Source organism: Sphaeramia orbicularis, chromosome 9 (genome assembly GCF_902148855.1).
Source record: "Sphaeramia orbicularis chromosome 9, fSphaOr1.1, whole genome shotgun sequence".
NCBI classification, from domain to species: Eukaryota; Metazoa; Chordata; class Actinopteri; order Kurtiformes; family Apogonidae; genus Sphaeramia; species Sphaeramia orbicularis.
In genome coordinates, this window is record NC_043965.1 from 47,535,157 (window position 1) to 47,550,712 (window position 15,556).

General features: G+C 40.3%; 1 protein-coding gene across 1 annotated transcript in view; it reads right to left on the minus strand.

Moving 5' to 3' along the window:
• Positions 1-577: 577 nt before the first annotated feature.
• Positions 578-15,556, minus strand: part of tmem8b (transmembrane protein 8B) — a 156,303-nt gene continuing 141,324 nt past the window's right edge. The window contains exon 13 of the mRNA XM_030142566.1: positions 578-1,675. Within this exon, the coding sequence (XP_029998426.1) occupies positions 1,340-1,675 (336 nt within the window). The 3' untranslated portion in view covers positions 578-1,339. The remainder of the gene's footprint in view (positions 1,676-15,556) is intronic.

The window sequence follows — 15,556 nt, forward strand, 5'->3', positions numbered from 1 at the left end:
TACTAAATTTGAAATTTTTTTTTGCTTAATTGAAGATTTTTTTTTTTTTTTTTTTTTTTACTTAATTGAAGTTTTTTTTTGGGGGGGCTTAATTCAAGATGTTTTTCCTTAATTCAACCAAATTTTATTTATTTTTTTGGCTTAATTCAATTCAAGACTGTGGAATTTTTGCACTTGGCAAAAACATCCCAGGGGCCGACCTGGACCCTTTGGCGGGCTGCATTTGGCCCCCATGTTTGACACCCCTGCTCTAAAACATAGAGAACAATTTGTAGTTGTCATTATTTATAGGTTATTATGTTATAATTTTACTGGTCCGGCCCACTTGAGATTGTGTTGGGCTAAATATGGCCCTTGAACTAAGATGAGTTTGACACCCCTGCTGTAGACAGTATATCCAGTGAAAGCTGCCTTCGTAGCGCTGCTCTGTAGGAGAATTCGTTCTTTCTCTGTCTATTCCTGGGAGGACGGAGCTGACAGCCTCTCATCTGACTGTCTGAACACCACGGGCTTCCATTAGGCTGAGTACTGCAGAACCATGTCTGTGCTACATTTACAGCTTTAAAAGCACAAGTAATACCGAGGCAAAGAAAGAAAACATTTATTGTTTATGAACGTGGTGTCGCACAGGTCCTGTCAGAAAAGAACAGGGAGGTGAGGTCTTGGTTTGAGGTCTGGAAAAGAAATCCTGACTCCCTTTGTCTTTCAACAGGCAGCTGGACTTTGGATTTGTTCCCGTCGAGAACAATGAGCACATTCGTGTAAAAGCAGTACATTGCAATTGCAAAAGAGACAGTCTAACATTCCACATGACAACTAGGTTTTACATTTGTGATGCTCACTGTAGTTTATAGTGTTATAAAAAATGTACAGAATAACATCTTGTGTCTCAGTGCAAAAGATATATTTCAAAAGAATTTCAGAAAAGCCGTGCCCCCCATCATCACCCCCGATAGTGCCCCAACAGTAAAAGAATTGGCCCGTTTATACAAGACCACCAATAAATAACCAACAGAAGCAGTATACAGTCACCGTCAGATAGCAGCAGTGTTTCAGCTTTAACTTTAAATACATATTCACAAACAACAGTGTGTCACTGTACACCCACAATGCATCTGCACAACTTTCACTAGAGATTAGAATAATAATAATTACAGTTGTATTGATAGTAATTACCATGACAATAACAACAGAAAAAAGAAATCCAATGTGTCACATCTGCGTTACAGTATGTACATTGCTGTTTCAAGTTCTGTGGCTTATTTTCCCGTGTGTGAATTTCCCAAGTAAAAGAAGGCAATGAAGTGTCAGTAAGGTCAAAGGTGGGAGGGGGAGTTTATCAGCTGGTGCAGATGCTGTTGATGGAAATGATAGCCGGGTCCACCAGGCCCAGCTCCTCGTGCTCGTTCACACACAGCTGATAGCCACAGCCCCGCCTCCGTTTGAGCGGGGTCACCTTGGCGTCGGGCTTAGCGCGAGGTGGGAGGAGGAAGCCCACGCTGCCCGCGATCAGCATGTGCCAGATGCTGTGGATGTAGAAGTAGTTGTCCGCCGTCTCCACGAAGGCGTACAGGGCCACGGCTGAGGTGGCGATGGTGGTGCCGGGGAAGAGGAAGAACACCCAGCGCTTCCAGGTGGGCGGGTAGCAACGGCGCCGGCGGATGGTCCGCACCGTCTAACGGGCCAAAAGAGCACAGACAACAACAGTTGTTTTTAATCTGTTTGTTCAACACTGAAAGAGTTAGAGCTTCCATCTTAACCTTTTTATTTGATGTTATCTAGTTTCTAGAAGATTCACACAGGAAGTTTTGGTACCAGTACATACTGTTTTGGTCAAGGTCAAATTTATTTTCATTTTTCAATCTATACCCATTTTTTTGACAAAATCATTTTTTTCACTTATAGACAAATTAATATCATCATTCACATGGAACGGAAAAACTGCGCACATCCGGAAGAATATTTTACAAAGAAACAAGGAACATGGGGACTATCATTACCTAACTTTCAGTATTACTACTGGGCAGCCAACGCACATGCACTGCTGCATTGGCTTAAGGTTCCTCTTAACAACTGCCCTAAATGGGTGAGTCCTGTGAATGTATCATGCCGATCTGGTTCTTTATGTTCTTTACTTTGCTTGAAATTACCTCTGTCTTGACCTGTATCTGAACTGTCTTTAAACCCATGGTTAAACATTCATTTAAACTATCGATGCAGTTTAGAAGAAGTCTATCACTGAATGATTTATCAGTTTACTCTCCTAATGTAAAATATGTTATGTTTATTCCTTCTGTCATTGATCATTCTTTTGATATTTGGACAGCAAAAGGACTGAGAACACTGAAGGACATGCATGTTGATGGACTTTTTGCATCATTTCAGCAAATAAAAGCCAAGTTTCAAATTCCAGACTCCCATTTCTTCAAGTATCTCCAGCTTTGCAGTTCATTCAGCTACTTCCCTTCCCAGCCACCTGACTCACTTCTCGAAACTATTTTGGACATAAATCTACATTCCAAACAGACAATTGGTAAAATATACACTGTAATCAATTCCTCTAATTTGGAACCCTTGGCATGTGTTCAAAGAAAATGGGAGAAAGAATTGGCCACAGAGTTTTCTGAAGATGTATGGCAATCTGTACTTCACAACATTCACTCATCCTCAATCTGTTTAAGACACAGAGTAATTCAATTCAAAGTGGTTCACAGGCTGCATTGGTCGAAAGTGAAGTTGACAAAAATTAAATCGGACTTGAATCCTACTTGTGATCATTGTGAAGCTGAACCGGCCACATTGTCTCATATGTTCTGGTTTTGTTCAAATCTGAAAAACTTTTGGCAGTCTATATTTACATTTCTTTCTGATGTAACAGGGTCTCATATTGAACCTGAGGCAACAATAGCAATATTTGGCATTACATTACATTCTTTTAAAAATCTAAAAATCTAATTGCCTTCACCACTCTTCTAGCTCATAGACTAATACTACTAAAATGGAAAGATAAACAACCTCCAACATTTAAATCTTGGTTTGAGGATCTTTTACGTCACTTAACATTGGAAAAAATCAGATATTCTATAAGAGGATGAGGCAATAAGTTTTTAAGTACCTGGCAACCTGTTCTGAATCACATAAAAGAGGTAGAACCCTCACTTATTCCACAGTAGTCTTATTAATATGAGTCTGTGACTAATATCTGTGTTCCTTATTTATTCATTTATTTGTTTGTTTATTTATTTATTTATTTATTGGTGCAACAGGGTGGGAATGTTCATGGGTTTGGGTTAAAAAAAAAAAAAAAAAAAAACAATGACTGTATTATGCTTTTCTGTGACTAGATATGTAATAAAAACACTTTGAACAAAAAAAAAAAGTATTTTCATTTAGTACGTTTAGCCCAAAGTTCTTTACAAAGATATAAGTAAAATACACGATACAGCAAAAATAGTAAAAATAAGAATAAAATATACTAGAACAGGTAAAAACAGATGCAACATCAATAGGATAGAATGTCTAAAACACCACCAGTAGATCAAGTAAATACAAGTCAAATACTTGTATTAAAAACCAGTGCAAATAGGTGCGTCTTTAAAATGTTCAGTGGATTGTGAACATGTGTTCCAGAGCCTCAGACCTGAACAGAAAATGACCTGTCCCCTTTAGGGTACGTTTACACGGCAACACTAGGATCTAATTCCGCAAAGATTTCTCCTTTGCATTATAAAATCATTCCGCGTTAAGACGAAGCCGCTATGATAACGATCTGCGTTAACATGAGTCCACGAGGACGGCTGGATACGCTGTAGTGGCCATGCCAGACCAGTAGCTGGCGATCCCCTAACTGTCCTCCTTCGATGGTACGTTAGGGATTGACTCAGGCATTGGCGAATATAAGAAATGCGTCTCCGCTGGTAAGAGTGTAGTGTGTAAGTCTAACTTTTGGTGGAGAAGCGACAGCAAACTGAGCACAGTTAGCAGCACGTATGTTGTTCTGAAACCGGCCATTGTTGTGGTTGTTCCTTCTTTTTCTGCAGCTTTATTGTGTCAGAGGCTGGCAAACCAGCTTGGAGGCACATTACCACCACCAACTGGCCTGGAGTGGGTTAACTGGCGGTTCTTGGCTGCGTGCGCATGCGGTGACGTCATATTTTACCTCGGAACGCTCCGATTCGCATTAACACGGAGCTGAAATGCGGAGCGTATTGATAACGTTCCACCCTGGACCCTGGTATCAAAAGTTTCCGGATTCAGGCACTCTAGGCACCGTTTCCATGTTAACAGAAGGCTAATCCGCGATGAAATCTTCCCTGAGTCGACTGAGTCCTACGCCATGTAAACGGCCCCTTGGTTTTCAGGCAGGTTCATCTAATATTAAGAGGTTTGAGGATCGGGTTTCTCTGGATGGAATGAGCGCAGTTAAAAGCTCTGAAAGGTAAAGGGGAGGCAAACCATTTAGGCACTCAAAAACATACAATAAAATCAAAAGTATCCGGCAAAAATGGAGGTTCTTCTGCGCTTGTGCCTATTGTTTACATGACAACGATGGCCACACCCACCAAAAATGATGGTTTCTAAAAACTCAGATCAAAGCAGAGATTTCGGCAAATCTCTGTTTTCACGTTTGCATGTAAACAGAAGGAAAGTTTTCAATGGAAATACATTTGCATCACGTGTGAAGTACTGAAAGTATGGTTTTGTTGTGGTTGTTTTCAGGATTGTGATTGGTTAAAGGTACTGAATGGTCTCACCACACTGCCATCTACAGGCTTTCATGCTCTTGACGTTGTAGATATACAGGGGTTGGACAAAATAATGGAAACACCTTAAAAAATCAACAAAATATAATTTAATATGGTGTAGTTTCGCCTTTTGCGGCAATTACAGCCTCAATTCTCCAAGGTATTGATTCATACAACTTGTGAATTGTTTCCAAAGGAATTTTAAGCCATTCTTCAGTTAGAATACCCTCCAACTCTTTTAGAGACGATGGCGGTGGAAATCGACGTCTTACTTGAATCTCTAAAACTGACCATGAATGCTCAATAATGTTGAGGTCTGGGGACTGTGCCGGCCATACGAGATGCTCAACTTCATTAGAATGTTCCTCATGCCATTCTTTAACAATTCTAGCTGTATGGATTGGGGCATTATCATCTTGAGGTGAAGGTGTTTCCATTATTTTGTCCAACCCCTGTACAAGAACATGGAAACAAGGATTTTTTTCTGAAAACAGTCACGTGTGCACAAGGTTTTTTTGAAAACGGAGAGGGGGAAATACCTGTTTTCCAAAGTACAGACTAAGGCAGTGGTTCCCAACCTTTTTTGGTTCATGACCTCATTTTAACAACCCAAACTTCTGGCGACCCCAGACATTGAAAACGGAGACTTTTTTTTTTGTTGCTAAAATAATTTGTTTTTGATCATGTAATAGTTTGCTATACTATGTTGCAAATAAATGATAGTTTTAGACACATTTAGTCTATATAATGTATATTATTATGGACGAAGGCAGAAAATTCAGGTGTAGATTACTGCACAAAGGGAGAATTGGATTTTCCTTGGTCAGGATATGTACAGTCAGTCCAGCTTGGATTTACAAGGCTGACAATTAATACTGAACAAACAAGAACTCAAACTATGAATTATGAAAGAGCTGCAGCATCTGAAACTGACCACAATGAACATTTGACAGATAAACAGAACCACAGTGCTGCAGTTTCAGACTCACTGTATGTCATGTCTGTTATGGATTGTAATCATGTCTCTCAACTCACTATATATTTTTTTGTTAGTAAGGTTTTCTTAATTTTGATCAATTACTAGAAATTTCAGGCAACCCCATTTGAATTCCAAGTGACCCCATGTGGGGTCCCGACCCCAAGGTTGAAAAACACTGGACTGGGCTGGATCTACTAAAGGTTTGCTTGTATAACAATGTGTGCAAACTCAGTGCACACACAAAAAGATGTACAAACTGGTTTACTAACACTGCGCGCTAAGGGTCTGCATCCAGTTAGTATATTTGCCGCAATGAATATGTAATATGGGGCTAAAGTCAGCTAAACAACAAGACAAGACCTGACAATGACTGATTAATATGCACACTGGCACCAACTGGACAGGGGGGGTACTACAGGCGGACTAATGGGACTACAGGTGGACTAATGGGACTAATGGGACTACAGGTGGACTAATGGGACTAATGGGACTACAGGTGGACTAATGGGACTACAGGTGGACTAATGGGACTAATGGGACTACAGGTGGACTAATGGGACTAATGGGACTACAGGTGGACTAATGGGACTACAGGTGGACTAATGGGACTAATGGGACTACAGGTGGACTAATGGGACTACAGGTGGACTAATGGGACTACAGGTGGACGAACGGGGAGTCATTTCAAAGAAGTAACAGTGTTGTGTTCAGTGTAGAGGTGAACAGTGGAGCTGTAGTGTTCTATACAGGCGCTGTAGGGTTATTTACAGGCGCTGTAGGGTTCTATACAGGAGCTGTAGGGTTATTTACAGGTGCTGTAGGGTTCTATACAGGTGCTGTAGGGTTCTATACAGGAGCTGTAGGGTTATTTACAGGTGCTGTAGGGTTCTATACAGGTGCTGTAGGGTTATTTACAGGTGCTGTAGGGTTCTATACAGGAGCTGTAGGGTTATTTACAGGTGCTGTAGGGTTCTATACAGGAGCTGTAGGGTTCTATACAGGCGCTGTAGGGTTATTTACAGGTGCTGTAGGGTTCTATACAGGAGCTGTAGGGTTATTTACAGGTGCTGTAGGGTTCTATACAGGAGCTGTAGGGTTCTATACAGGTGCTGTAGAGTTCTATACAGGAGCTGTAGGGTTCTATACAGGTGCTGTAGGGTTCTATACAGGAGCTGTAGGGTTCTATACAGGCGCTGTAGGGTTATTTACAGGTGCTGTAGGGTTCTATACAGGAGCTGTAGGGTTCTATACAGGTGCTGTAGAGTTCTATACAGGAGCTGTAGGGTTCTATACAGGTGCTGTAGGGTTCTATACAGGAGCTGTAGGGTTCTATACAGGTGCTGTAGGGTTATTTACAGGAGCTGTAGGGTTCTATACAGGTGCTGTAGGGTTATTTACAGGAGCTGTAGGGCTCTATACAGGAGCTGTAAGGTTCTATACAGGCGCTGTAGAGTTCTATACAGGCGCTGTAGGGTTATTTACAGGTGCTGTAGGGTTCTATACAGGAGCTGTAGGGTTCTATACAGGCGCTGTAGGGTTCTTTACAGGTGCTGTAGGGTTCTATACAGGAGCTGTAGGGTTCTATACAGGTGCTGTAGAGTTCTATACAGGAGCTGTAGGGTTCTATACAGGTGCTGTAGGGTTCTATACAGGAGCTGTAGGGTTCTATACAGGTGCTGTAGGGTTATTTACAGGAGCTGTAGGGTTCTATACAGGTGCTGTAGGGTTATTTACAGGAGCTGTAGGGCTCTATACAGGAGCTGTAAGGTTCTATACAGGCGCTGTAGAGTTCTATACAGGCGCTGTAGGGTTATTTACAGGTGCTGTAGGGTTCTATACAGGAGCTGTAGGGTTCTATACAGGCGCTGTAGGGTTATTTACAGGTGCTGTAGGGTTCTATACAGGAGCTGTAGGGTTCTATACAGGTGCTGTAGAGTTCTATACAGGAGCTGTAGGGTTCTATACAGGTGCTGTAGGGTTCTATACAGGAGCTGTAGGGTTCTATACAGGTGCTGTAGGGTTATTTACAGGAGCTGTAGGGTTCTATACAGGTGCTGTAGGGTTATTTACAGGAGCTGTAGGGCTCTATACAGGAGCTGTAAGGTTCTATACAGGCGCTGTAGAGTTCTATACAGGCGCTGTAGGGTTCTACACAGGCGCCGTAGGGTTCTATACAGGAGCTGTAGGGTTCTACACAGGTGCTGTAGGGTTCTATACAGGCACTGTAGGGTTCTATACAGGAGCCATAGGGTTCTATACAGGCGCCGTAGGGTTCTACACAGGCACCATAGGGTTCTATACAGGAGCTGTAGGGTTCTACACAGGTGCCGTAGGGTTCTATACAGGCGCTGTAGGGTTCTACACAGGCGCCGTAGGTTCTATACAGGAGCCGTAGGGTTCTATACAGGCGCTGTAGGGTTCTATACAGGTGCCGTAGGGTTCTATACAGGCGCTGTAGGGTTATTTACAGGTGCTGTAGGGTTCTATACAGGAGCTGTAGGGTTCTATACAGGTGCTGTAGAGTTCTATACAGGAGCTGTAGGGTTCTATACAGGTGCTGTAGGGTTCTATACAGGAGCTGTAGGGTTCTATACAGGTGCTGTAGGGTTATTTACAGGAGCTGTAGGGTTCTATACAGGTGCTGTAGGGTTATTTACAGGAGCTGTAGGGCTCTATACAGGAGCTGTAAGGTTCTATACAGGCGCTGTAGAGTTCTATACAGGCGCTGTAGGGTTCTATACAGGTGCTGTAGGGTTCTATACAGGAGCTGTAGGGTTCTATACAGGCGCTGTAGGGTTATTTACAGGTGCTGTAGGGTTCTATACAGGAGCTGTAGGGTTCTATACAGGTGCTGTAGAGTTCTATACAGGAGCTGTAGGGTTCTATACAGGTGCTGTAGGGTTCTATACAGGAGCTGTAGGGTTCTATACAGGCGCTGTAGGGTTCTATACAGGAGCTGTAGGGTTCTATACAGGTGCTGTAGGGTTATTTACAGGAGCTGTAGGGCTCTATACAGGAGCTGTAAGGTTCTATACAGGCGCTGTAGAGTTCTATACAGGCGCTGTAGGGTTCTACACAGGCGCCGTAGGGTTCTATACAGGAGCTGTAGGGTTCTACACAGGTGCTGTAGGGTTCTATACAGGCACTGTAGGGTTCTATACAGGAGCCATAGGGTTCTATACAGGCGCCGTAGGGTTCTACACAGGCACCATAGGGTTCTATACAGGAGCTGTAGGGTTCTACACAGGTGCCGTAGGGTTCTATACAGGCGCTGTAGGGTTCTACACAGGCGCCGTAGGTTCTATACAGGAGCCGTAGGGTTCTATACAGGCGCTGTAGGGTTCTATACAGGTGCCGTAGGGTTCTATACAGGCGCTGTAGGGTTCTACACAGGTGCCGTAGGGTTCTATACAGGAGCTGTAGGGTTCTACACAGGCGCCGTAGGGTTCTATACAGGAGCTGTAGGGTTCTACACAGGTGCCGTAGGGTTCTATACAGGCACCGTAGGGTTCTACACAGGCGCCGTAGGGTTCTATACAGGAGCTGTAGGGTTCTATACAGGCGCTGTAGGGTTCTATACAGGTGCTGTAGGGTTCTATACAGGTGCTGTAGGGTTCTATACAGGTAGGATGCTGTTATGAACTGTTTGATGCGTTCAGAGACAAACCAGCGATCCTTTTCACAGTGTTGTGTGAAAGTATTTTAATCGGACGGCCTTCAGAATTTTCCATCATCTTTAAAAAGAATCTGTCAATGACGGAATATTTTCAGTTAACGCGACCTCTGGCCTATACCACCAGCACCCCCCACCTCCCCCACCCCCTTCCATTTTTCCTGGATCCGCCACTGCTGTTTTATTACTGCTGCATTGCTTTGACTGTCTCCCACAGGGGATCAATACAAGTTTTTAAACAGAATGTTGTTAGAATTCTACAGGGCCCAGTTAATATTCTTTTAGAGTTTAGAGAAGGCCACCAGCTCTGTGTTCTATTATACTAAAGTTGATGAGGGTATTTCATGCAGTAAAGGGTCGTCTGAAAGAGGATCTGAGTGAAGAAGGAGCTTCATGGAGGACAATGAGTGTGTTGTGAACCCTCTGACGGTGCAGTAATGTCTATTATCTGTTCCAGTGGTTCAGACCTGCTCACACATGCACTGGGGTTAGGGAAACAGAGCATGGCTCCTTTAACTATCACTGAATAAAAACAATAATAAATAAATAAATAATAAAAACTGTTCAGGCTCCAGTATCTGGAGCCAACATCTATCTATTTCACATGTATTCATTCTGTTTGTTTCACATGTATTAATTCTCTCTGTTTGTTTCACATGTATTCATCCTTTGTTTGCTTCACATGCATTCATTCTCTTGTTTGACATTTATTCATTCTGTTTGTTTCACATATATTCATTCTCTTGTTTCACATGTATTCATTCTCTGTTTGTTTCACATGCATTCTTTTTTCTGTTTGTTTCACATGTATTCGTTCTGTTTGTTTCACATGTATTCATTCTCTGTTTGTTTCACATGTATTCATTTTCTCTGTTTGTTTCACATGCATTCGTTCTGTTTATTTCACATGTATTCATTGTGTTTGTTTCACATGTACTCTTCTCTGTTTGTTTCAGATGTATTCTTCTTTCTGTTTGTTTCACATGTATTCATTCTCTGTTTGTTTCACATGTATTCTTCTTTCTGTTTGTTTCACATGTATTCATTCTCTGTTTGTTTCACATGTATTCTTCTGTCTGTTTGTTTCACATGTATTCTTCTTTCTGTTTGTTTCACGTGTATTCATTCTCTGTTTGTTTCACATGTATTCTTCTTTCTGTTTGTTTCACATGTATTCTTCTTTCTGTTTGTTTCACATGTATTCATTCTCTGTTTGTTTCACATGTATTCTTCTTTCTGTTTGTTTCACATGTATTCTTCTTTCTGTTTGTTTCACATGTATTCATTCTCTGTTTGTTTCACATGTATTCATTGTGTTTGTTTCACATGTATTCTTCTGTCTGTTTGTTTCACATGTTTTCTTCTCTCTGTCCACCACAGATTTGCTGTAAATACGACACACAGAGCCTTGGACTTTTAATCTTTTCCTTAAATGGGTTCACAGACGTCCGGATGATTGTATTCACTCACCGTTTTCATCGGCTTATAAACACTGATTGCTTGTTTTCTTCCTCCCTGGATTCCTTCATCATTAAAGGGAACATGAACTGTTCATGAATGACTAAAATAATTACAAATACTGTAGCAAGAAAATGCCTCTGATTAAATTATTATGCACAATACATTTTATTTTAACCCATAAAGACCCAAACATCCACCTTTAACCTAAAACACCTACTGATAGAACCGTTTCATACCTGATGATCCACTAATTTTTATCAATACATGTGAATAATTGGTGTAAAATGCAGTTTGTCATCTTTTCATGGTCATCAGATTTGACTCATTTGGACATTCAGAGGCTCTGTAGTTACCGTGGAAACAGGATCATCTTCTACAATACTGATTCACCAGTAAAACCCATATGATCTAAAATATCACTGAAAAGCTCTAAAACAGCATAGATTATCATTAGTTTCCTTCTATATTGTTTTTATTTAGAAGTAAATAATAATTTAATTAATGAAACTAAATAAATAAATTGTTCAGTTATTTCCATGTTCATTTAATGATATATTTAACTGAAAACATCACTTTTTCTTCAGTTGTCTCTGTTTTTTGATAAAATAACCTTTGAATTTACTCTGAGCTTTAATGAACATCCACATGATCAGTGAATTAAATATAGAAAATACATGATTTATACTGAAAAATAAAAAATACAGAGAATAATATTACAAAAAATGGTCATAAATCTCCAAAGAGAGTAAAATATAGAGAAAAATCCTATCAGAAAACTAGTTTTAGGTTAAGGGTTAAATCTGCAACTGAAATTATTACATATGGTGTAAAATATCATTGAAAAGCTCTAAAAACCGCAAAGATTATCATTAGTTTTCTTTTCAATCGTATTTTTATTTAGATGTAAATTATGATTAAATAAAGCTGAAAACAAAATAAATAAATTGTTCAATTACTTTTATGTTCATACATATGTATATATGACTGAAAACGTTACTTTTTCTTCAGTTTTCTGTGTTTTATATATATACGTATATATAGTATAATAACCTACCTAACTTTTATGAACATCTAAATGATCATTAAATAAATATAAGAAAATACATGATTTATACTGGAAAAAATGTAAAATACAAGAGATAATATTACAATAAATGGTGATAAATCACTTGGGAGAGACAAAAGCATCATTTTAATCTATGTCAGTGGTTCTCGACCTTTTTTCAACACCTGTTGATCCACTAATTCTAGCAATACATGTAAATAATTGCTGTAAAATACAGTTTTTCATCTTTTCATGGTCATCAGATATGACCCATTTGAACGTTCAGAGGCTCTGTAGTTACCGTGGAAACACCGTCATCTTCTACAACACTGATTCGCCAGTAAAACCCATGGAGTTGGGTCAATGACAGTGGATGGAACCACTGGGTTTATGTTCAGTTAATGAGAGGTTTGGTAGATTAGCTGAAATTATTACATATGTAAAATACAGGAGATAATATTACAATAAATGGTGATAAATCCCTTGGGAAAGACAAAAGCATCATTTTAATCTATGTCAGTGGTTCTCAGCCTTTTTTCAACAAATGCCCCTTTACATGATCATGAGCCTCCTGCCGCCCCCCAACTAGGGATGGGAATCGAGAACTGGTTCTTTTTGAGAACCGGATCCCAGTAGCTCGATTCCCTGGAATCGTTTGCCTGCCTGCTTAATGATTCTGCTTATCGATTCTGCCTTCGTTGCGCATGTGCGATGACGTCACACGTACGCTGCATTGTTTTGGTCAGAACGTAGCCAACATGGCGTTGAGGCAGAAACGGTCTAAAAAGACGACACCAGGTCCACTGGGAACACTGGCAAAGCTTCCATGTCTTCAAAAGGGTGGAATCCCTCTAGTACCCTCAAACATTCGTCCACAGCATGTGATTCATTCACAGGAATGTCACGTATTTGATACGCTACATAGCGACGCTTGTGAATGTAGCGACAGAGTGAACGCCGGGCCCAGTTCCGGTTCCAGTGCGGGCAACAAACGTCGTACCCCCTCAAATACAAGTTTCTGAAGGGAGGGGAAAGGAAATGAGGTGCACAACAACGGGAGCCGAGCCGAGCAGAGTCGAACTGGTTCGACATAGTCGACACGCAGCAATAGAGGAATCAGTAAAGCGTCTTTAGTTTCACTTTTACTGCCCCCCCCCCCCCCCCCCCCCCAAAAATCGGGCCTGGCGTCATCAGTTTTTATTATTTGTACATACTGTATATGTTCTATTTTCTGTGCAGATGTAAATATAAAAGACAGTTCATGCAAACACACCCGTTTGTACTCTTTTATTCCCTCACCCAATGACAATCGATAAGAGAACTGATAAGGAATCGGATCGATAAGCAAAATTGATTATGGAACCGGAATTGTTAAAATTCTTAATGATTCCCATCCCTACCCCCAACCCCCAAAATCATTTTCTGATGGGGGGGTTATAGTGCTCCATAGGTAACGCCTACGTACCTCATCATTATCCTACTTATCGCATCCATCCGCCCTCCAAATGATGTTTTCGACCGGGGTGGGGGTGGTTAGGTCTCAGCGCCCCCCCTCTCAGCTTTCTCGTTCCAAACGCCCCCCCATGGTGTCCCAATGAGAAACAGTGGTCTATGCTAAAGTGTGAAAGTTGTTCCTGCTGCAGCCTTTTATGCATTTGTGGTCTGAAAACAAACCCTCATTTACTTTGTAGAATTAGAGGTATTTGCCATGGACAGATTTGGATTCTCCTCCTCTGTTCTTGTCAGTGAAGTCAACAGCCCTGCAGTAGACGTTCTGTGTGTGTGTGTGTGTGTGTGTGTGTGTGTGTGTGTGTGTGTGTGTGTGTGTGTGAGAGGGTGTGTGTGTGTGTGTGTGTGTGTGTGTGTCCTCCGCTTGACTGATCTAATTCAGTTGTGTCTGGGAACATTGACAATGCCAGGCTTTGCAGAAACATGACAAGTTGAAATGAAAGGGCCCTTGTAGGAAAAAAAAACAAAACAAACTGCGACGCTCACATTCAGAAGTGCAGCGCTGAGAGGAGAATGCACAGACGCAGACGTACGCTATTGAACTGCTGATAAATTATTAAGTGTCAAGATATAAAAGCACAAGCCCAGGTTTATCTTCAAAAAAGTGCAGCATTAGCATTTGATCTGAGTAAGTTTTTGGATGAAGCTGTGACGTGCAGTTTACCACTGGGGCTGGTTCATGTGCAGTTCAACACTCCGTCACAGTCAATCATCTTTAAAGGCTGAGTAAACACGGAATTATGTACGGATATTATTGTGACATGTTCTCAACATCTTTTGTCACATGAGTAAAAAAAGGTCATCATGTCAACATTGAAAAAGAACCATAAAATCAGTCTGATCATCAGAGTCTGTTCAGGCATTTTCCTCAAACACCAATTAAAATAGTACAGTTAGGCTGCGTTCACACAGCTGTGTATTGGCAAGAATCTGGCGATACAATACAAATCACAATACTAGGATCACAATATGATATATCACGATATATCATGAAACTGTTATAAAGGCAATTTTTTGTTTGTTTCTTTTTAAATGATTATTTCTTTGAAGAATTGAATTACACCAGAAATCTGCACAAATACTAAACATATTTGATCAGAACAGGATCTAATGTTATATCACAAAATTTTCCTGTATTAAAACTGAAATTCAGTTTTATAGACATTACAGTTTAAGATCCTGTTCAAATGTTCATGTTCTATATGTTCATAACTAACATAACATTATTTTAGTTCAATCCCAACAAAGAAACTAACATTATTTAATAAAAGAGTGTTAAATAATAATAAATAAAATGCAAACAAAAAGAAAAACACGAAACAAAAATGAACTTCCACAATATCTGCATTTGAATAAATACCTAAAAATATCGATACAGTACTGTTTGAATGAATGAATGAATAAATTTATTTTTGGTTTTACATCAATCATTGTACTCAGCACATCAATTGTAAAAAACGTAAAAAACAAAAAAGGAATAGGCTAGAAGCAAAAGCTTATTTTTTTTGCCTATTCTTTTCAACTAATACACTGCTTACATCAAAGTAAATGTGTATAGCATCAAGCATTTACACCATAATAATAGCAAATAAAGAAATTTTAAAAAAGTCATCTTTTGAATATTGATACAGTATAGTGAAATGAAATATCACAATATATTGCTGAATTGATATTTTCTTACACCCCTAAATTCAAGCATTGCTTTACACAGTTCTTCCTCAGTATTTTCCAGCCGTTCAGTTTTAAACTCTGCTTTGACATTATTTCCATCACATTTCACTGTTGGAGGCTTGTTGATCCTGGGTTCAAAGATCACAGATTACTGCACATCTCTCCTCTTCACTCATTCTGACTTTCTTCCATTCTCTACATGATGTCTCAGCCATAATATTTGCATTTTCATATTTGTCAAATAACATGTCAACAAGAGATCTGAAATTGAATTACAAATATGCCATAGCTTGAGTAAAAGCAGCCAAAGCCAGTGGCTTTATGTAAATGTGTAACAGACTGAATGACACTGTGCGTGGATTCTGAAGAGCTGCTGTTAATCTGGGAAGCGAAGGATCTCGTCCACGTCCATATATACTGTCTCCTACCTAAGCCTGAGGGTTTACATGGTCGAATTAAACAGTACTTCATCT